At 38.3% G+C, this 23,932-nt stretch overlaps 1 protein-coding gene across 1 annotated transcript in view; it reads left to right on the forward strand.

The window, feature by feature from the left end:
• The window catches only part of LOC140233140 (multidrug and toxin extrusion protein 1-like), a 101,019-nt gene that overhangs the window by 72,324 nt on the left and 4,763 nt on the right, over positions 1-23,932 (forward strand). The window contains exons 7-13 of the mRNA XM_072313256.1: positions 8,129-8,271; positions 11,131-11,228; positions 15,083-15,196; positions 18,771-18,838; positions 20,326-20,434; positions 21,371-21,446; positions 23,090-23,159. Of these exons, the coding sequence (XP_072169357.1) occupies positions 8,129-8,271; positions 11,131-11,228; positions 15,083-15,196; positions 18,771-18,838; positions 20,326-20,434; positions 21,371-21,446; positions 23,090-23,159 (678 nt within the window). The remainder of the gene's footprint in view (positions 1-8,128; positions 8,272-11,130; positions 11,229-15,082; positions 15,197-18,770; positions 18,839-20,325; positions 20,435-21,370; positions 21,447-23,089; positions 23,160-23,932) is intronic.

A 23,932-nucleotide genomic window follows, 5' to 3' on the forward strand; every position in this document is an offset into this window, starting at 1 on the left:
TGAAATTGAATTCTGAATAATTTTAGTTTCATATTAAAGAATATTTTTAACCAGTAATGATGTATGTCAGCAGAACGGAAGGGTAGCGAGAAGATATTGTTGGTTTCAAATTTTCCAGTGGTAGATATTTCATTATCATTGTGCAGTTTATTTTATGCTGCTTTTATTTATTTATTTATTTTTATTTTTTTTGCAAAACATGCCAAGATATTGCATCACCAATAGATTGTGTTTACACTCATCTTTTGCAAAAGTTTCAATTGATGAATTAACTTTACGCTGTTCAAAAGTCACAGCAGTTAAAAGTCTCATTCGTTGTACTAAGACTTGTTTGACTACTGCTGGAGAGTCTTCCAAGCAGTGATCGAGCACATGCAGAATTGAAGGAGGCAAATTGCATGTGGACATGCATGCTTTACCATCTGGGCCCCCATGGTAAGCTAGTTTTCTCTCATAGGCTCGCATGCCATTATCAGCACTGATATTCACGAGGGAAGGGAACTGGACCTCAATGCTTCAACCTGATCTGATGGCATTTTAGGGTTACAGGAGGAGATATTCATGAGTCTGAGGAATTCTAACCTGGCACCAATCATATATACTGAGCAAGTCACCTCTGAATAATTCAGTTGGTCACTTGGACCAATATGTGACAGCTAAATTCACCTACTGGCCATCAAGTGTGCCGTGCAGTATATATGCATGACTTCTGTGAACAGAGTTTTGCAGATTTGTTGTAATTTTTTTACTACTCAGTGATGGAAGCAAAAATTGGTAGTTCAGGGGTGCAAGTTCAGAAGTTTGGACAGCTCTCTAAAAGTCGTCTTGCTGGAGCTTGCTTCTTACTGGTGGCTTTTGTATGTCTCCCATATCAGCTCTCTGCTCACTTCTCAAACAGTTGTTACATCAAGAGAGTCTTTGACAAAGACTAGTAATATTCTTACACCTCTGTTTATATGTGTTCAGCTACATATTAAAGTTTAGTGGCACACTTTCTTTCTTCTTCTTCTTCTTTTTTTTTTTTTTTTTTTTTTGGCAAATGTGCCACTCTTTGGCATGTGACTGATCTCTGTCAACATGTCAAATTGCCTTTCCACGAAGTACATGTTTCATTGGTGGGTCTCTTTTGTTGTATCTGTAGTAGTGATAAAGGTTGCACAGATGGCTCTCCTTGACAATTAACCCTCTCCCTCTATAAGAAATTTGTGGAATAATGCTGTGATAACAAGATATTCATTGGGTAACGATGACAATGCGAAATATTAACCAAAAAAGGTTTGCTGGAGCCGCAATCTCAGAATGGGGTCAGGCTAACTTGGGCTCGGGGCCGAGTTGTCTGTGTGGATTGTACAGTGTTATTCTATGGGAGTGCTTTGCGTTCTGCTGGGAGCACTTTGCATTCTGCTGGTAGCAGTTATGGACCGAGTTGATACAATGCGCGCATCAAAGAACCTCTTTGGCACAAAACAAAATGAACGTCCCCCTATGTATAAAATATGGCAATCACAAACTGCGTGTAAATTGTCTGAAATAGGGCCGAGTTGTCCCCGAGACTGAGTTAGCCTGGATCCTTCTGGAATAAAAGTTGGTATACCAACTTTCATTTTTCATCTCAAAATGCTCCAAAACAACTCATCATCCTGGCAGATTGCGTCAGCCAGGTAAGTTTCTTGGTAGATTCTTTCAATATATTTCAAACAAATGTCAAATGGTGCAAGACGGGTTCTCAAACCCTTACCAGAACTTAGTTTTCACTTTAAGAAATTTGTGCATGTATATTGGAAGAGATTCTCTGATTGAAAGTTCAGACTTGGCAAGTAATTTTTTAACACCCCTCCCCCCCCCAAAAAAAAAAAAAAAAAATCCTTTTAATGGCTTTCTGAATTTTTTCTGCTGTTTATCAGTGGCAGAAGTGAGACTGTGTGGAAAGCTTCAGGTCTTGTGATTTTCCCAGTGTTCCAAGATGGAAACAGAACACTGTGGCATTTGTTGTGGAGGCATATGACAACGCTATAGCAGGAGTGCTGTAAAACGATCCGTTTGAGTGGAGTAACTAGGGATTGCCCTGATACTTGGAAAATTGAATCATACCGGCGGGGACAAATGGCTCCCCCAGTCCTTCGATTTCGGTCAATTCCAACTTCATCAACTTTGAAGTCTCCCTGGGGTTTTATAGCAAGATCTCGGCTGAACTGGTAGTCTACTCGCTACAGACTCCACACAACTGCCCGTGCTAAGGATTAGGAGAGCAGGCGTGGAATGTATACCAGAGATGTGAGAGTTCAGAGTCTAATCTGATTCCAGACTTTTTATTTACTCTGCCCAAAAAACACTTTTCAGACTCTTTTTCGCAACTCAAATGTATTGAAATGTTTACAGCTTAAGGCACTTCAGATGTTTTGTTCAGAAATTTCAGATTTTTTCACTCTTTTTCCTACAAGTACTCTCACACCCCTGGTATACATTGGTACAAATGTTACATTGATGTCTTGAATGCCATATAAACCAAAATGTGTCTCTGATTCCCTTTGCTTGTATCCACCATCACATGACTTCAACTCAGAGTCATTGTTTCAATATTTTCTGAGTCAGGAAAGGGATAAAAAGATATGAAGGTATACATCACATGGGTATATCAATAGCAGGTTAGAGCCATTTTTTTGTGTGTGCTTCCTATAACAAATGGCAAAATTGAATTTGCAGTGAAGACTCCATAGTAACTCCATGGACCTACAGTAGGTCCATGGTAACTCGCAAGGTCCATTGAGCAGCTGTAGAGCCCATTAAGTCTGTCATGAGAGGTCAATATTTTAAGTCTGTGTTAAGTCCTAGCTGTCAAAAGACCAGGTCCATGAAATGCAGCGTTTGCACAAAATTCTGTACTTTTCTTTTCTGATTTTAAAAAGAAATGTAGATGTAATGGGCTTGAAATGGAACGCTTGCAAAAATGAAGCATGATGAACCCATTGAAGACAGATAAATTTTCCTATCTATTTATTTATTTATTTATCTATCCAGTATTCTTTACCCAGGGTAGCCCCATCTGTGGTTTATACACTGTTATTCTTGGGGGCCCTGCAACATGCGTTAAATTTCCCATTTAACCCAGCCCAAGAGTACTCGGGACTACGCTTCAATGGGTTAAAAGCACTTTCAGACCCACTGAGTAATCATACCGTATGTCCAAAAAAAGAAAGAAAATTAAAACTATACCCTCGCAATGATAAGTTTAAAGACAGTGAATCAATAGAAGTACAATTTCAGGGTATGAAACTATAACTCATTGCCCACATCTTACAGAAAACCACATAAAATTTGCTCCAGTGGTCAAAGAGAAATGAGGACTTTTGTAGAGCATGTCGTCAGGAATCCCTTCCGTCCAAGTTCTGTCCATTGTGTTCACACATTAATTTGCAGTTCCAAGAGCATCCAAGTGCTAAACATGGGAGAAACAGACCCATGACATGTTTTACAACAATCCACATTTCTCTGTGACCACTTAACCAAACAGAATGGGGTTTTCTGCAAAATATAGGTAAGATGTTATATTTTTAGACCCTGCACTAGCATTCAAAAAGTTTAATCACATTAAAAGTTATCAATGCTGAAATCTGTTTTTTTTTTTTTTTTTTTTTTTGGGGGGGGGACATACTGTACAGCTGTATATTTATACACTGTGTGGATATTCGATAATCATTCTGCAGCATCAGACTCACATTGACTCGGGCTAACTCGGACTTGGGGACAGCTTGGCCTTTGCTTTGACTGCGGGGGGGGGGGGGGGGCAAGTTGTTCCTCAGGATTATACAGCGCTGTACTATGGGCGTGTTTTGCGTTCTGGCTGGTTGCAGTTATGCAGTTATGGGCCGAGTTGATACCACGTACACATCATCTTTGGCGTGCATACAAAATGAATATGCACCTATGTATAAAATATTGTGATCACGAACTGCGTGTAAATTGTCCGAGTTATCCCTGAGACCAAGTTAGCTTGGATCCTTCTGCAATAAAAGTTGGTAGTCCGACTTTTATTATTCTGCACTTTTGATCTCAAAATACTCCAAAACAACTCATCTTCCCTGCAAATCGCATCAGCCAGGTAAGTTTCTTGGTGGACTCTTTCGATATATTGCAAGCAAATATGAAATGGTGCAAGACGGGTTCTGAAACCCGTTTTCACTTTCATGTTTTCACTTTAAAGGGGAAATTTCGGACCAATTAAAAGTTATTGTGATATTAAAAAAAAACAGAGTAAAATTTTGTTGGCACAACAGTGAAAATTTGATCCAAGTACTGCTGCCCCAAGTGTTCTCTTTGTGAAATCAAACATCACATTTTGGTTGATGTGTGCTATTTTGCACCATACTGCAGAAAGTTCATGACAAGTGTTATTGAAATTTTGTGACCAGGTATACAATGTATGTTGGTGGATTTTAGACTCCTGTTGTTTTTAACAGTGATGCTTCTCTCAATGTTACATTTTTAATGGGTCAAATGTCATATATAGGTTCGGTTGCTGACATTCTGCTGGCTTTTTGACTGTTTTTTTTTTTCCCTATTAGTATGCAGGCCCGTCATGATATATAGCTTTATAACAACCCGCGGTATAGTTTACCAATTGCGTAGCAGCAGATATTTCTAAGTTTATGGGGCTTCTGAAAGAATCTAGTCAGCATTTGGGAGCAACAGAAAGTCATATTTCGACCTTGACCTGTGTTCAGTTTCAAATTTTCTTGGTGGATGGACAAATGGTAACTGCCAGCATTGTACCTATATTCTGACACCGGAGAGGTCACTTTCAAGTAACACAACACCTAATCAAATTAATAATTGTCATGGATATTGTGATCCATATTCCGTTGTAAAGTGCGTCATAAAAGTGATACACTTATTGGTCTGCACCGTAAAACAATTTGCAGCAACCATCGCCCTTGCATTTCTTATAGTGTACAATTTTCATATCATTTTGTTTTGATGTTGCTGTATCATATCGATTTACTATTTACCATGTACTTAATAGCAGTTGTTGTGTTGCACGGATGCACTAGAAATGTATGTGTCAATGTCAGGGCATGATATACTAGTAGATGGAGATCTTTGTAAGTGTTCTGGAAGCATATAAGCTGTTTTAGTATTTCAGTAATTAAAAGCTCTAGGGAATGCATCTGGAATTAATCTGTATGATCATATTATACATATAGTCTATTCTTTTATGTTCCTATAATGTGTTTTAGTTCTGTGTGTTAATTCATTTGTTTTAGTATTCATTCATTTCATGACATGATAGCCTTTTGTTTATGTCATTAGTTTCCAGCTGCCTGGCACCTCTCCTGAGCAGGGCATATACGCTTTGGTGCACGTCTGCAAACCTGAAATATGTGAAGCCATAACTTCCAAGTTCATTGACCCTATACTTGTATGCCAAAAGATGAAAAATCCTTTAAAAATTCCTGGATCACTACCAAAATTCAATCATCTGTATCTTGGGTTATTATCAACCTATCTTGTAAGTTTCATCCACATCACTTCACAACTTTTGGAGTTATTTTGCGAACAGACAAACAAACAATCTGACGCCGACAAAACATACAACCTCTGTGGCAGAGGTAATAACACACTTTAGTGTACTGTGGGCAGTTATCTCTTGCTCCAAATACAATACTTCCAGTTCAGATTTGCCTACATGCATTTTGTGCTGCCTTCCTTTAAATGATCTATTTGCTTGACTACCAGGGTATTCCTGCCGCTTCTATCATGGTTTGTACTCTAATAGCCGTAAGCTGATTTCGATGGAGTGACTCCACACACCATTATACTTCATAAGTTTTGTAGGGGGTTCGGATGCATTTCATTACGCCAAGGTTCAGCTACCTCTTTCACACGCATTTTTTTTTTCATTTTGCGGCATGCACACAGTCTACCCTTTCCCAATGGCAGGTTAGATTGTTGAGGCAAATTGGCTGGGTGCATGTGGATGCTTTCAGGTGATTCCAGGAGGCAGGGAGATGCTTTTTACTGATAAGAGTTTGGCATAAATCACCGCGATCCCTTTGGAAAAACAAGAATGTGAGCCGCCTAGAATCCAGGCACGCGCATACGTCTACCGTCAATTTAAAATAGGACCATGGAAACCATGAAAGGAAGTAGACGATATTGTGTCTTAAAGCGATGAGATATGCCGTAAAAATTTTCATGTTCTGTACATAGTCTTGGTGATAATAAGCAGGTTCTTTGTGAAATTGGCCTCTTTTTTTTGACAATATGTGAGATCCTCATTCATGAAAGAAATTGGTCTTTATTCTCATTTCTTTCATCTTTTTTCCCCCTCAATTTCCTGTTGCTAAAAGCAACTTGAAGTTGAAATCTTGATATGACACAGGCTATTGTGCCAGCAAATACAATCTGATTCCAATGAAATCTGAGGAATATCTGGATATTTACTTACCTAAACGGACCGAAAACATTTAATTGCCTTTAAAGGGAAATGAAACCCAAATGTACAGCACTGGTACAGTATTGGTGGAGATGAGAATTGGGCTGTTAACTTTTTGTGAGATACCAAGAAAACACTAAATGATATAGTACAGAGCATACCATTTTAAGAGGAATTCAAAGTTTATTTGACGAAAATCGGGTTTGGAATGACTGAAACATTCAAAAACAAAGTAAAACAAAGCAATCATAATAAAGTGTGGGTCCCACACGTTATTAGAATCACTCTTTTTTGGATATCTCACCCATGTCAAACCAATCTTAATCAAATAAACATTGAATTCTTCATAGAATTACATGCTCTTTCATATTCATAAGAGGTTTCTCATTATCTCACAAAAAAAAAATGTTAGAAACCTGAAATTAGGTCTCAACCAAAACTATATGATCCCTTTAAAGGAGAGTGGGTGATTGCAGAAATATTAGAAGAACACAACAGTGCAGACATTTGATGAAAATCAGACAGTCCCTTCAAAAGTTATGAATTTCTAATAAAAGTTTCAGTGAATGACAAGACTACGTCAGTAGCTCATGACATCATGTAGTGCAGGACAATGATATGAAGGCAATAAAAAGAGAATTCCACAAAATTTATGAATAGTACACCTTCCATTGACTTGTCACTGATGTATGTAAAGGGTAATATATCATTCCTCTGCTTTCTGAAAGAGCGAAGTCCAAGATGTCCTCTTTCATTAAAGAAATTATATATTTTGTAAAATAAAGTACAGGGGGAGATGGGAAGATCTTGTCTTCATCAACCTATTTATCTTACATACTGGTTTGGACTGCGATATTTGTTTCATTATGTCATGTATGGGTCCAGAGTTTTACCACTTTCTTGGTTTATATTATACTCAATGAAGCTGCAGCTATCGTTACTTTCTGATTGTGATCTACTCTGGTTATTTCAGTCAACTGCACAGAAAGTGTCCTTTTCTTGTGAGGCCATTTTGGCTCTTAACAGATCATAGGTAGGCCTATGTCATTTTCCAAGTGCTTTTGCTTGTTTCTTATGTCTTGCTTGTTCGCAAGACTGCATGCTGCATTTATATAACTTCAGAGAGAGAATCACATTTCAAAATGCATTTTGACTGGCATTTACGAACAGGATTTGAACCACGATCCTCAGGATGTGGCATTTATCAAACCATCATACAATTGCGATTCAGGTGTTGTCACTGCACAGCTGCTTTGCGGCGTCCGACCCAGGAAGTATAGGTGAACTGCGTACCACCGAACATGCCTTCATCATTCACACCCAAACAACTGGTAGAAAACACAAATGGTGCACATTTTTCTCTGCAACCAGAAACAGCTGGAAGTTGACCTTGGCAGCTCGGAGATGTATATGCGTTACAAACAGCATTGCATGTATATACTTGCAGAAAGGCGATCCTGTTCTCAAACACATTTCAATCACCCTTTGAATGGCGTTTCTAAATGCATTTGAAAACACAGTTGCCTATATCCATTGCCCGAAAATGCTTCAGTGTGTTTAGGATTGTGATTCTGCCTAGATCTTTTTTTTTTTTTTTAGATAAACGCACCCTCAGTTGCCTGTGTACATTAATGTGAGTCACTCTATTCTCTGTTTTAATGTTTACATTCTCTCTCTGTCTGTGTATTCTCCTAGGCAGACTACTACTCCATGCTCCTCATCAAGTACCTGCAGTGCCAGAGCACACTGATGCCCGTCGTCATAACAACCTTCATCACCAACCTCATCAGCATCGTCATCTACTATGTGCTGATATATCCTTGCAAGCTGGGGCTTGTGTGAGTAGTATGAGTAGTAGTCTTAACCCCTAACTTTTCCTTTTCTCTCCTAAATCCCTGTGCCCCCCCCCCCCATTAATAATGATTAAATAGACTTCAAAAGACTAACTTAGGACTTTCATCCTGGAGTAATTCATGTTGAATGAAAATACACTCAAGGTAGCAGCAGCATGAAATATGAAAATGAATGCATGAATGTCATTTGACTATCATTGAATTATTCAAAAAGAAAAAGCAGAATTGAAGAAAGAAGAAAGAATTGAAATGTAAGGATATTTTGTGCTTGCTGCATACTCAGATGCAGTCACTTTCCTTGTGAAATGTATCAGCTGAATAAAATGTCCTTCCATCAAATTAACAGATTGAGTTCATACACCCCACATGTGTTTCCACACTTTCTGTAGATTTTGATTGCTGTCACAGTGACATTGAATAATGTCCCTCATGCTAGCCACAAAATATTTTATGGCTCTACTATGCATAGCCATCATCAACATATACATACAAGTGTTTATGGATTATTGCCAATTTCTAATGTGATAATGAACAAAATGATGAACTACCTAGGTCAGCAGTTCTGGACATATGATATTTCGATCATAACAGGTTGTCAGTTGTTAGATCCCCCCAGAATGTGTTAGGAGCTCATGGACAGATAAATTTACGTTAGTAATTATCTCGTGTTTCAATGAAAAGGGGGAAAAATACAGGAAATGGATTGTCTTGTTACATTGTGTACTTGATGATCAGTCATCTGACAGCTTTTGGCTTTGTGCTGACACAGCAGATATCAAACCCTGGTATGGTTGAGGTAGCACAAATATCTCTGACATGCAGCAAAATGTCTATCGTTCATGCTTGAGAGACTGATATCGTTGAGCGAAAGGTAGAAAAACCTCCAGAATGTCACTTTTGGTAGAGAGTGCCATTGTCAATATAGATTTATTTGGCTGATGTGATTGTTTGCTGTTTATGGTCAAGACTGTGTCAGATATTTGATCATCAGTGAGTTTGTACATCTGTATCTTGCTGCTGCAAACTCACAAAGATATTAAGGCTTGATAGTATGATGTATTCTACTTGGGAGGCTATACACAGAATATGTTCATTTTCCTCTATAGTCATATTTACAAAATGATTTACAAAATGATAAAGCAGATCCTAATCAAATGATTGGTTATGAGAGCATACTTGTGACCAGACATTTAGTTTATCCAGCACTCAATTTTGATAAAGATCAATCATTAGCACTTTGATGATCACCATCGCATTGGTGATGATGTGCAATTTCATCATTTATAATATTCACTTGCAAAAATGGCTGTCACAGAATTCAAAATGGCTATTTTTGAAATTCTTTTGACCGAAGAAATGAAAGTGCTGTTAAGTGGAACTAATGCTGCTATTAAGTGAGAATTAGATAGAGATCTAGTAACTTATGGACTTTGAGATGTGGGTGATTCACCAAACAACAAGGATCTGCTTAATCAGTTTATAAAACAGATAATACACAGAATTTTGTTTGAGCTTTTAACAGTATCACTATCCACACTTGATAACTTCGAAACAGTCCAAATGCCATCGGCTATTGCATTGGGCGTGTTAGACTGCTTCAAGGGTTTCCTGAGTGGGTAATTCTTATCAAATGCCTTCACTAATGTGTATTATTTGTATATCATTCCCCCCAGTGTACATTAAAGGGAAGATAAACCCCAAGAGCAATGTGGATTGAGTGAAAGCAGCAACATTAGTAGAACACATCAGTGAAAGTTTGAGGAAAATCGGACAATCGATGCAAAAGTTATGAATCTTTAAAGTTTTGGTGTTGGAACCGCTGGATGAGGAGACTACTAGAGGATATGACGTATGAGTGGACAACAATACAAAGAAAATATAAAGGAAATTCAACAAAAATTCACTTTTCTAGAATCATGAAAGAGCAATGGACCAACCTCTTTCAGAAAGCAGGGGGAATAATTGCTACCCTTAACATATGTCAATATCAAGTTGATGGAATTTGTAATTTTCATGAAAAATGGATTTTTGTAGAATTTTCTTTATATTTTCTTGGTATTGTTGTCCACTCATACGTCACAACCTCTAGTAGTCTCCTCATCCAGCGGTTCCAACACCAAAACTTTAAAAATTCATAACTTTTGCATCGATTGTCCGATTTTCTTCAAACTTTCACTTATGTGTTCTACTAATGTTGCTGCTTTCACTCAATCTACATTGCTCTTGGGGTTTATCTTCCCTTTAAGTGGTTACATAATAGCACATGTTGGCATGGAGAGGATGGAGATAATGATAATGACCACAAATGATGGCTATCACAAGAAGTGGTAATGAGTGAGTAAGAGGGTGGAGCAAGGAATGTCAGTTGTTGGCCATGGGAAATTAATAAACAGGCTGATTACACAGAATGACAGGGAAGTATGCTATTTGACCATCTACAACCTTGTAGTCTTAAATATTCCTATAAAACCAGAAACACAGGCATGAAACTTTTGCAAATTAGAGCCGACGGCTTTTTTCGCTGCATGAAACTTGCCCGCTGGCAATTAAATGCAATGTGTAGACAAGCACTTTTTCTTGAATTTTGCTGTCTTCTCGTGAAAGTTTTATGCATGCAGAAATTTCTGGTTTAAGGGTTATGTGGAATATATTTAGAATTTATATTCTACACATACACATTGCAGATTTGGTTTTATGGTGATATGTGTGTTTACTGCCCTGTTTCTTTTGATTTGTATTGGAAGCGTGTTGCATATGTATGTCTGGGTCAATTACACATCGTGGCTAACTTGTATCCATCTCTGTCTCTGTCTCTTTCTATTTTTTTTTTTTTTTTTCTCCCAGAGGTGCTGTGATTGCACAGGTGTTATCTCACTACATTCTCAGCCTCCTGATCACCATCTACATCTTCTGGAAGAAGCTTTACAAGGACACTTGGACAGGTATTGAAAGATATATAAATGTACAGTAGACTCTCCACAGGTTGAAGTCGCATAAGTCGAGTATCGCCTAAGTCAAACATCTTTTCCCGGTCCCATTCCTTAATTTTCTTTTGTTTTGTATCCTACATTAGTTGAAATTTCTCAAAGTTGAAGTTTTGTTTTCAGTCCCAACAGATTTGTCTTGAATAGAGTTTATTGTATATATATATATATATATATATATATATATATATATATGTATATGTATTGTTTTGTTTTTAAAGAACATATTTGTCAAGAGTCTAGTTCCTTATGTAACTCTCTCAAATTGAAATAACATACATTTCTGTCTTGCGCAAACAATTAAAATGACAAAATTGTGATTTAGAGGTGATAAAAAATAATTGGAACATTAGTGCATTATCATATCCTCATGTAACCAAACACAAAATGTCACTTGGATGTTCACCTCTAGAGAGGTGATTGAGTTTCACTCAGAATGTATCAACCCAATCAGGTTTTAAATGCTATACAGAGTAAATGTTTGATAGAGATGGCAGCTGGGGATGAACATAGATTAAAAAAAACAAAAAAATGTCAGCAGTGTAAACTATGGGATCATAACTCTGTGTGGTATACTCGACATCTAGTGACTATTTTCCCAGTATTTGATACGCAGTGGAGTCTGTATGAAGTCTGTAGATGTAAGAGCATTTCACAGAAAATGGCTTTAATATGTGAAAGAAGAAAAGTCTTATCTGCTTTAATAATAGGTTTTAGTTTGTGAGCCTGGCAAACGTATATTGTAAGGAAAATAGGTCATGTGAACAAGTTTTAATTTGCCAGTTTGACAAACATTATCTTCCAGTTTCCATCTATGAGTGTTGTCACATGAGAGCAAGGGGAAAGTTCCTGCTCCAGATGTGTCTGTTCGTGACATTGAGATTGTATGCTCTCACAATATTAACCAGAGGAACCTGGATTCTCTGTCAATATGAATAGCTTCTTGGTGTATGCCTTCAAGTAGAACTGTGCACCGTTTCTCTCATGGGCACAGACACAATATTCATTGGGCGATCAAGTCCTGCCATTCTTTCCCATACATCTTAATATCAAGCGAACAGTTTCCTCATTTTTCAGATGAAATTTGGCACATATTATGATGGTTGTAAAGTCTTGATGTTTGAGACATTCTACGATAGTGGCAGAAAGTGTGTTGCAGTGGTAACGAGACATTCTGGCCGACAAATCACGGAAATGTCTGTGCAAAAACAGCCTCCCCCCCTGTACTTGAGCAATTCATATGAAGTTATGCACACTTATTGGCCATAATGTATTAATGTGCGAGACAAATTGAAATGGGTGTCAGAAAGTGCATTGCCATGGTAACATCATATCATGGTTAGAATTGAAGGAAGACCCTTGCTGAGAAAGACGGTGCTATGCCCTATATTATTCCACCAAGGTAACACTGCAGGGAAGGGATATTACTCAACCCCTGCAATGATGTTTCTTATTAGAATGTGTGCGTGTCTCAGAGTTGACTTTTTACTGGCAAGGACATCTCACAGTTTTCAATTTTCAGCTAAAAACCTCCATACTCCTCAGTGGCGGATCCAGAGTGGGCACAGGCACCCCCTCTTTATTATTATTATTATTTTTTTTTTTGTTAAAGCAAAAGACATGAAAAGAAAAAATGGGGGGTGTGCTCCCCCTTTAATTTTGTAAAGGTGCCTCCCCTTTCCTGGATCTGCCCCTGCTCCTTTTTTTTTTTTTTTTTTTTTTTTATATACTGCTGAACATGTATTGAGAACAAATTAGGAGTTCATGCCTTTGAGTTGATACCAAACTGCAAAGTGATTAATGTGTCTGCTGTCTTCTTTCTTTTTTTTTTCTTTTTTTGGTCCTGCCACATATTTTTGTACATACCCACAACTTTGTATTTTATCATTTACAAGTAGGTCTCATTTTTAACTTCGTAATCTACTCCTCAATATACTTAGACTTTCTTTCTGCATCTCTCTGTCTCTGTCTGTCTTTTTGTCTTTCTGTCTCTTTCCTACTTTGTAATGATATTCTAAAAGACTATATTACCCCCCCCCCCTTTTTTTTCCTGGATGGTTTTGAATACTTCAGTTTTTGCCATGTGTGCTTTGAAGTACATGTAAACCAGACACTTGTGGATTAGCAACCAAGGGTCCATTTCATGAAAGTCTTATTAGAGACGTTTTTCTCAGAAGACACACTTATGAGAGACTGCATGAAATGGACGTGAAAGTCTCACATGCAGTGAATTGAGTGACTTGACCATTTTGAGATTCATGTCAAGACTTTTATGTGATGACTTAATTCTGTGAAACCTACCAAATGTTGTGTTGCTTGTGGCATCTGTATCTATCAGATAGTCCTGTTTCAAATTCTGATTCGTTGAACCTGCGACGGGGCATCTAATGCCGAAACCGCTCTTTCATGAGATGGAAAATTACAAACAAACAAACAAAAGTGTGGAATACTGTTGGGAATTGGAGCATGGTTGCGGCTCTTTAATATCAAAAGCAAGATAGCCTTCTGTGCCGGGACTTTAACCAGGCTGCAATTGCCCCAAGAAAGGCTTGTCTTTCATATGTTGGCAAACAACATTCTTGGGACCTTTGATTACAGCAGATTGAGCTGAATGTGCATCCCTGAAAAAAATCGCCTTTTCTTTTTCTGCTGACATATCATAAATAGATGGTGTATACATTGATGAGTTCGAGTGCCGTGAATGTTTAGCCTCAAAGAAAGGGCTGCCATTGAGCACCAGCTAGTAATTCCATTGATCAGTGGATCTCAGGATAGACGAATGCAAAGGGAATAATGAGAGTTGGTCAGAATAGAGAAGTCTGCAATAACAAGTTGATTGGCCTTTCGGTGTCCCTCCCCTCCTCTCCCCCCCCCCCCTCCATTGAATTCCATCTGTTTGACACCCCTCTGTCTCTGACTCACTCTCTATAAGGAATTCTCATTCTTTGCATCCCATTTGTTTGATAGCTTGTTTGTGTGTTTACCTGTTTGTAAAAAGTTTGTTTATATGTACGGATAGGTTACTGTTTACTGGTCTAATGACAGGTTATGTCTACTCTCATTGGAGGAAATCAAATTAAGTTGCATTCTGCATTCAGAACTAGTCACCATACACAGAGTTTGGGGTCACTCTCAAAAAAGGTAAGGAAGGACATTAGGACCCATCTTTTCCAAACACCACTCTCCCATGTGTGATGGCTGTGGTATCTTTTGATATTGGTCCTTAAAGCTAAAACATAGTTCTAGTATGCCATGCAGAACTATTGATTTTTGCTCTGAAATGTACACATACATGTATGCCTATTGAAAGAATGTGTTAAATAACGCTGTCATAATACAATGTCAATCACATAATGGTGAAAATGCAAAATATTAGCCAAAGAGCTTCGCCGGAAGTACTACTGCTACATGGTTGCTATGTGATCGTTTCTATTTGATTACACCGATTACAATATCAGGCCACAGCGATATCTATCATGCACGAGTCTGCAAGCAATTCACTGCGTGGACATAAATGGATCACCACATATTAGTACCATTCTTCATACCCACTACTGAACGGGACTTCAGGAATAATAGTCTGTATAGCAACCACTGTTATTATTTTACACTTGTGATCTCAAAATACTGCAAAACAACTCTTTATCTCAGCAAATCACATCAGCCAGACAAGTTTTTGGAAGGTTCCGATACATTGCAAGCAAATTTCAAACGGTGGAAGGTGAATTTTTGAGCCCTTCCCAGTCCTTTGTTTTAGCTGTAAAAGGGTTAATCTTCACGTGTACACCTCTCCTCTCTTAATTGTGCTGCAGGCTGGACCAAGGAGTGTCTGGACGATTGGTCACCCATAGTGAGACTGGGCATGGCCGGCTGCCTGATGGTCTGCCTCGAGTGGTGGAGCTTTGATGTGGGATTCTATCTGGCAGGTATGACCATTGACCCTTGACCCTTGACCCATGACCCATACCTCCCAGTGCCACTATGGAGTATGTCTGCTACCCTGGGCTTGGAGAAGAAATTGTGAGGGACAGACTTTCGCTTGCAAGCTCTTCCTTGATACTTGTGTGTTGAAACAAAGAGTTCAGCTTGTACACAAAAACTTGCCTGTGGTGTTGTAATGTCAAGAATTTCTCAACTGTACTTGTGGTCATTGCTGCTTTTTTTTTACAGTTCTTGTTATAAAGATGGGTGTATTAGGAGAATAGCTTGTTTTTCCACATTTCATCTGAGATCTCTATTTTGATGTACTATTATCACATCAAGGTAAAGGAAAATACCATGAACAAATTCTCAAATTTCTATAAAAAAATTCTCAAATTTCTATAAAAAAAAGATGAAAATGCCATATTATTGTAATGTACACATTTTTACATATCCTTTATATCTCTGTATTGTATATTAGAAAAAGTAAGTCACTTTTTTTCAAATGCATTGCATGCTATGACATATTATAATTCCTATGTATTTAAAGATGAAACTAGAGAATAAGCACTCTGAGAGCACAGACCTCCGCCAAGCATGCAGCTCATTTTCTACCACTAATCTTGTTCTTCCATGAGAGATATCAGTGATTTCCACCCATATGTACATATGTACTTATAGCATGCATTGTGTGCTGAAAGTCGCCCAATTTCCCAATATAGAAGCCGTTGTTACGTCATAAACCCTCAGCTGCACGGCGCGCCTCACTCTAACAGAAACTAGACCATGCAATTTAGTGCGCGCATGCAAACCTCAAATACGCGCAGCCTGAACTCCCAAGTTCATTGACCCTACCTGCCAAAATATTAAAAATCCTTCATAAATTCCCCCAAAATTTTCGGATCACTACCAAAAGTTAATCATTTGTTTCTTGTGTCATTCTCAACCTTTCCTACAAGTTTTATCCCAATCCGTTAACTACTTTTTGAGTTATTTTGCACACAGACAAACTAACTAACTAACTAACTAACTAACGAACAAACAAACAAACCAACGGTAACGAAAACATAACCTCCTCCCTTGGCGGAGGTAATAAGATTCTATTTATGTAACTTGCAAAGTACATTAGTACAAGCCAGCTTATCTTGTAAAGTCATTCTTTTTTCTTTTTTTTTAGGATTAAGAAGGTGATTCATCCCCTTTTAATCAGATTATATACTTGAGACTGCTTAAACTGTATGGTCCTATTCCTGGCTGCCTGAAAAATGAAAGTGTATCACTGTGATAGCATTTGACACTAAAGCAGTTGACAAGGGAATAGGATCTGGATTTATCATGCCATTATTTGCATCTTAATCATCACAGCATGATATATCCTTGATGGTGTAGTTTGACAGAAAGTTACTGGTTGCGTCCTCGCAAAAATCTGGCTGGAGATACAGCAGTACAAGCAGTGTGAACCAGCCCTTCCCAAAAGTAATAAAAAAAAAACCATGGTATCGTTAGTTAAGCACACTAGATTATATGGTGCCAGAGAAGCTGCAATGGATGTAATGTGCAATGGTCTCATTGTCAGAGTTGATAAGTAAGGAAAGAAGAAGAAAACAACAACAAAAAACAAGGTAGTCTCATTGTCAGAGTTGATCAGCATTAAAAAAAAAAATACAAAGAAAAAAAACTTGTCATTTTATTTTTTATTTATTTATTTTTTTTTACTGCCTCAGGCTTTTTCAGTTGTACACAGTAAAGTCTAGTTAGTTTGACAGCACCTAATTTCTATCCACAAAGTCTTCCAGGCATTGTTGTTCAAAAAAAAAGAAAAAAGTCAGCATTGAGCAATCATCCAAATGGTCTAATTATCTCATTTGGCTGCTTTGACATTAATAGACTGGAGCCGGTGTATAGAGAAACAACCTTTGTTAGGTCACCCTGAGTCTTTGGGTAGGGATTTCCATTGACAGTGTTATGTAATCTTAATAAAAAGCACGGGAAATTATTTTCTGAAATGAAGAATTAGATACCCCCCCCCCCCATGCTTGTGGGATATTGACCTCTGTGTCCAGACGATTGAAACTGATAGTGAGGCGCACTCTGAGACTTAGTTCGTTGGTACCAATTCGGTAATAGTTCCCCCATCTTTATCTTATGTGTAAGCAGGACTTGCATGATCATTTAATAGGTAATAGTTCCCCCATCTTCCTTTTCTACATTATGTTAGCAGGACTTGCAGGATTGTTTAAGTACAATGATGTAAGCAGTACATTTTCATGGGGGTGTAGCAGCATCAGCTGCATCACCTCTTTTCATCTTTGTGTGTTTGTTTGTTGTTGTTTGTTGACCATATTTGGGCCCCTTGAGATCCAGACAGACTAATTCGCATACTGCCAGAACTAGATAGGATGGCCTCTTTTTGAGATGTCAATGCTTCAACCTTTCAACCTGTTCCAAAGATTAAGTAGAATACTTGTCTGTTTGCAGTTTGTACAGTATATTTGTTTGATTGTCTGTTTCTGAGGGTTGGCTGTCCCTTAAACACACCAAATTACATGCAAATGGTGACATTCCATGCTTCATTAACCTCAAAATGCTTTCTTTGATTGCAGTACCGGTAGTTTTAGAATTTGTTCACATCTGTGTGAGATTTTTATTCTAACACTGGTAGACGGTTTTTCCAAGAGATTCATAGCTTATGAATGCACACTTACAAGAGGGTTTTACCTGATGACTCTGAGACATATAGTGACAACTAATACAATTGTACATGCAAGCTGGATTACTTAATATTGAATTGCATTTGACAGACAGTGGTTAACTACTTTGATAGTTTGCTATTAGGTTAAAAATAAATAAATGAACCGTCGGTCCTATTGCTTGATGGTGACAAGCATTCCATTCGACTTGTTGAACAAAACACTCGTCTAGAGATAAAATGTAGGTCACATATTCTAACAAATCAGTACAAAACATAGGTTTGGAGTCCCACTGGAGAGAGGAAACTGACCTTGACAATGGGACGGAATGAGATGAGACTGACAAGACAAGAGAGGAGACAATTAAATACAGCAGAGACAGCAACCTGCAGAAGTTTATTGAGAAATTATAGTTGCAAAGTGTGAAAAGACAAAGAAGACTTGCGAATAACAGAAATGACTTGAAGAGAAACAAAGCCAGACAAAAGCTGTGACAACTCATACTGCACCCGGGTAATAGTAGCAATAAAATATTGGGCAGTGCAAATTCAATTCAATTCAATTCAATTGTGTGTTTATTTCCATCCAAATCCTCCAACAAGAACAAGAACAACAACAACAACAACAACAACAACAACAACAACAACAATGAAATATACAGTCTATAAATCATGTTGTTAACAGCTTGTAAGAAATATAAATCAAAAACTTTAGAACAAGGTATATGAACGATAGATGAGAAATGATTAAAGGTCTGCAGATTCTGCAGAATTATAAGATTGTAAATATTGGTTGATTGAAATTTTAAAATGCTAAAGATATCTTACTCTTGTTTGATTTTCTTATTCTATTCATTTTTGCCCTGACTTTTTTTTGTTGTTGTTGGAAGGATTACTTGGAGAGGAGCAGATTGGAGCACACGCTGTCATCATGTACACGGCTACAACTGGATATATGGTGAGGAAAATGTCCTGTAATTACCTCTTCGCATTCCTGGAGTTACTTCTTGCAAATGCTGCCAAGATCAGAGAGTATCGTGTGCCAATTTGTACTTCTTGTCTACAGCCATCTATTATGCAATCTTGAGTGACGGAAGGTCTTCTTTTTTGTTGTTGTTGTTGTTGTTGATAGCAATGTGTGGTGCAGTCACGTGTACAGCAAGCTTCCCATTTAAGGCTGTTGGAAAGCCATTTAAAGAGATGGGGGGAGTGATAGGGCTAATGAGGAAAATGGATGTTGTTGTTGTTATTTTAAAGATTGAAAGAAGAGAGAGAGAGAGAAATGGGGCCCTATACAAATAATTTGCCCCAAAAAAAATGGAAAATGGATACATCAAAGCACCATGATAGACGAGAAAGGCCACTCTTTGTTCTCACTTTAGTTTCTTGCAAGTTCTCCATGGAACTGAATCAAGAGAAAGTTTTAGGGGAAGAGATACATTATTGCTTATCTATGATGCACTCCAGTATCCCTGCTGTTTTGTCTGTCTACTGATTATAGTATAAGTCTTTCAAGGCAAAATTTTTATGTCATAGAAACATCAGACCAGGGCCCTGTTGCATAAAAGTGTAGATGAAACATATGTCTCTGAATACTCAATTCTGATGTGTTGGGCACCTGACTTTCGTATGAATTTCTGACGTAGGTTTGTTTGCATCTTTTTATACAACAGGATCCTGGTGTGTATTTTTGTTATTAAGTTCTTACGTACCAATGGCATATTGAAGTCTAATTCAAAGTAGCAGTTGATGACCAATTCAGTACCAAAATCAAAAGCACAAACAACTGTGACATGTTAATGCCTGGTTTTGAAAGAAAAACATGAATGCAAAAGATTGCTTTAGTGATTGCACATATTTTGTTCTTTGTTCTTTATTTTTTTTTGGCTTGTTTGACAAAGTGATAGTAAGGAAGGGATTGCGTATTGTCTTCTTGTGCTACATATTTCCACATCAAGGAATACAGTTGGTATGAGAGTAGGAAATGCTTACAATTGAAAGAAGTTTATTGTTTTCCGTATGGGTAATTTATGTAGCCACAGACATTGAAGACAATTGGGCATAATAAACAAAGACTATTATTGCCGCTGCACTCATGCGAATGAGGAAGGTTACCATTCCACTGTGTTTGCCAAACTTTTTGTAGAAGCTGTTCGTGCAGAAAGAACGCAAGAGACATCGTGGGGGGAAATAGCCACAGATGGTGCCAGCAGATTAATGCTCTTTTGGCGCAGGAATTCCATCCGAGGTCCATCCTAAGGAGATCTTATTCCATGACCTCACTTTTCTTGAGTCAAACTTGTCTTGTTCTAGGTGGAGCCCATCTCATTAAGTTAGTGTTACTTGTTTCCCGTCCCCCTTTCCCTCCCCCCCCTTCCTCCTAACCCCCTCACCCCCCCCCCCATACACCCATACTGTACTGCTGTCTCTCATCTTTACTTACAGTTTCCCTATGGCATAGGCATCGCTGCAGCTATCAGGGTGGGGAACAGCTTGGGCGGGAGGCAGCCCCGCACCGCCTACATTGCCTCAATGGCATCTCTCTCCTTAGGGGGTAAGTGATCCTGTGTGGCATTAATTCGTTCTTCATTTTACTGGAAAAGAAAAGAAAGGAGCAGTATCATCAACAAATGTTTCCGTTGTCCAACCCGTGAGGCTGCATTGTCTTAGCGTTGTAGATCATTTAAAGGCACATGATCCCGGTGGTTTAGTCAAATGCGTACACGGGCGCACTGCGCAAGTTTCCTATAGAGACCTACGCTATTGACTCCTCTTTAGCGCTTACGCTGTGGCCCACTTCCTCGAGTCCGAAGAAGTCCGATCGCAGTTCGGCTCGTGATTTGGCTGAGGGGGATGACAACTTTAGCAAACTTCTTTTGTGATGTCATAATAAAAGCACATATGCACGCAACGTGGCATTACTACAGACTGCGTGATGCGCAGAGAAGACAACAAAGGCAATGTTACTTAGCAACACCTATGCACTTTACTCTTGATGACAGCTCAATTTCTGTAATCTTCGTATCAATACTAACGGTGATCGGCAGTATCATCAACAGCGCCCTCTACACTACCGGGACTATGCACCTTTAAGAGTTGATGACATCATCATCTCAGTTTATTTGCATATAATGCAAAAACTTAAAAATATACCTGTAAGGATACAAGTTTGTCTTTCTGATTTCATGTCAAATACGAAAAATCATAGCGAAGATTGTGTGCAAATGTGACATGATGACATCATTATCACCTCATCTAATACCGGTGAGCATGTGCAACGGACATGGCTGTCAGATTAGTGTCTCGCTAGAGTTATGTCAATTCTCACTCAATGTCAATCCAAGCACAGAATAGTTTCACAAGTTTTGGTGACTCTCTCTCTGTCGCTGGACTCCCAATAAGTCTTCCATTATTTGCCTATCCTAGTGTTTGTTGTATTCCTTCTTTCATTCATGTCTGTTTATATCCCTCTTATGTTTTTCTTCGCCAGTCGTATCTGCCACCATCCTGGCTGTTATCTACTCCAGTATGAAGGACGTCATTCCATACCTTTTCACCACTGACCTGTAAGTTCAAGGAAACTTGATACAAAGTTTTAATAGTATCAAGATGTATACTAATACATGATATACATCTTGTACGGGGCTGGTCATGGTGGTGACCAAGTTGCCCTCCGTGCTTAGCAGAGGAGAAGTGAAGGTTAGACTGCTTTCTAAAGACTGCTATAGTATTTGCCTTTGCGTGAACACATTTCTAACTATCCATACATCTGTATCTCCGAATTCTATCAATTTATATTTATATAGTATATCAAATAATATGGTATAAAGTAATATTAATACAATGCAATATGATATAGTGTATGGTATATATGATAAGATACAATCTAATGATATATCACCGTGCACGTTGTATTGTGTGTCCACCTATCTATCACTAGATTTGTCTTCTGTGAGTTTGTAATCAAGAGAAAAATTTGTATCCTTCACATTAGATTATTCCAAATATGGAGTGAATTAGCAACAGTGACCTTTTAAGGGTTGTTGTATCAACAAAAATATATTAGCTATATTGTATTTCTATGATGAAATCAACCATCTAATTTGCATAATAAGGTAATTCAAATTGGGACACAGCTCCACATTTTATTAAGAGATGTGAAACTGAAGGACTCCCAACTACCTTACCCTTTATAACTGATTTCACCGACACTTGAACTACCGGTAGTCTATTTGCTTGATTTTACCTTTTCAGAACAGCCACCATGAACAGCAAATTACCTTTCTGTTTCTATAGAGAGATGGACACTCCAAGGTTACTGTGTAATGTCCGTCTTCGATGAATAAAAATAGATAGAAAGTGACCATGCAGTGTCAAATTGAATGATGACTCATATGTTGACGTGGTCAGATTTTACCTTGATCTGACAGACAAGAAAAGAAAATTTGAGCCAGGGGAGGTGTATGTGCATGGTATGGGGAGTCAGCTGCCCACAAGGAATTTGCCTAGTCAGAAGGCCCAGTGGAGCTGTCTATAATGCAATTAATTCTATAATTGATATTGCTGTGCAAGGTTGCTAACGAAGTTCACGAGCATTTGCTTGAATACATATTTCTTTTTCTGGTATCCCCCCCCCCCCCCACCTCAAATGCATAATGTGTAATGGGTGGAAGAGTATCTAGCTGTAAAAATTTGTCACATTTTATATTTGACTCTTATCTGTTTTTATTCAGTAGTTCTATAAAGACAGAAATCACTTTGATCCTTTTTGCTGTTGCATTGTGATCAGGGTCAAATGTCTCACTTTAAAACATGTTCAATTTTATTTTCTTTGACATTATTGCCTAATTTGTAACATCTTGAGACATACACGCACACACACACACACATACACAAAACAGTGCAGTAAGAAATGTAATGCAGTATTTCATTCTATAGATGTTTCAGCTTCTTATTGTAAAATTTTGTAAAGAGCTTATATCTTTATAATTATATGCATTGATCTTGTTGTATCATTGATTTTTTTTTCTCCTGTATTTTTAAGTGCCAGGAAATCCATCAAAGATCACTGTAATCTCATTTTTAGATATGCAGACTGACAATCATCATGTAGGAACTAGACAAATGTACTGTTGTATTTGATTTTTTTTTTGATACCATCAATCCAATGCTTTATTTATCTCTCTATTTTTACATTTTGTGCCAACAGGAAAACAGTGAATTTGGCTTCCACCATCTTGCCAGTCTGCGCCCTATTTTCTGTTCTTGACGCCACAGCTGTAAGTTCTTTGGATGCAGTCCTTCCTTAATATGTGGCCTCACATAGCCTTAGGTAGATAATCAACCATGGCATGATCATTTAGTCGGTGTAGAAAAAGAAACAAAACTCACACACATACATAGTAGTCAGTCCACCGATGATTGGGTAGTGAGAGTTTGATTGATGTTCCAGAAGTTGTTGGCTATACATACCTTTCCTGCTTTTCATCCCTGCACGAATTGAGGAAAATGTTTGAAAAAAAGATTGTAGTATACAGATCATTTATATGTCTTCTTTCAAATATGTTGGACTTTACTCTGACCAAAATGATGCAGGTGGAGGTTGTATTGTGCCTCACTCTTATGCTAATTTCTCAAAAACAAGGTATGTGTCATTGGCAAGGCCAAGCGCAACAGGTCTGATGGTAATTGCAGGGAATAGCCTTGCTATGACATCGTTTTGCTCTCATTTTTAAGTTTACACATGATGGAAACATTAACCCCTTGCGGACGAGTCCCGAGTATACTCCGACAGGTGTCTATTGGAAATGCGCGTTGTATCAAAATCAGCCCGTCCCCAACGGGTTAACACAGAAGAGTTGTATGTTCTTATAGACCCCGTTTACAGTGCGAGGCTCGGCCGCGGCTCGGCCGCGGCCGAGTCCAGCCCCGCTTCAGTGTAAACGCGCAAAAGGCCAAATGCGAGGCCAAAATTGGCCTCGCATTTGGCCTCGCTCTGGAGGTGGTCTCGGCCGCGGCTCGGCCGCGGCCGAGCCCGGCCTTTTCTTGGTGT

Source organism: Diadema setosum, chromosome 9 (assembly GCF_964275005.1).
Source record: "Diadema setosum chromosome 9, eeDiaSeto1, whole genome shotgun sequence".
In the NCBI taxonomy this organism is placed as follows: Eukaryota; Metazoa; Echinodermata; class Echinoidea; order Diadematoida; family Diadematidae; genus Diadema; species Diadema setosum.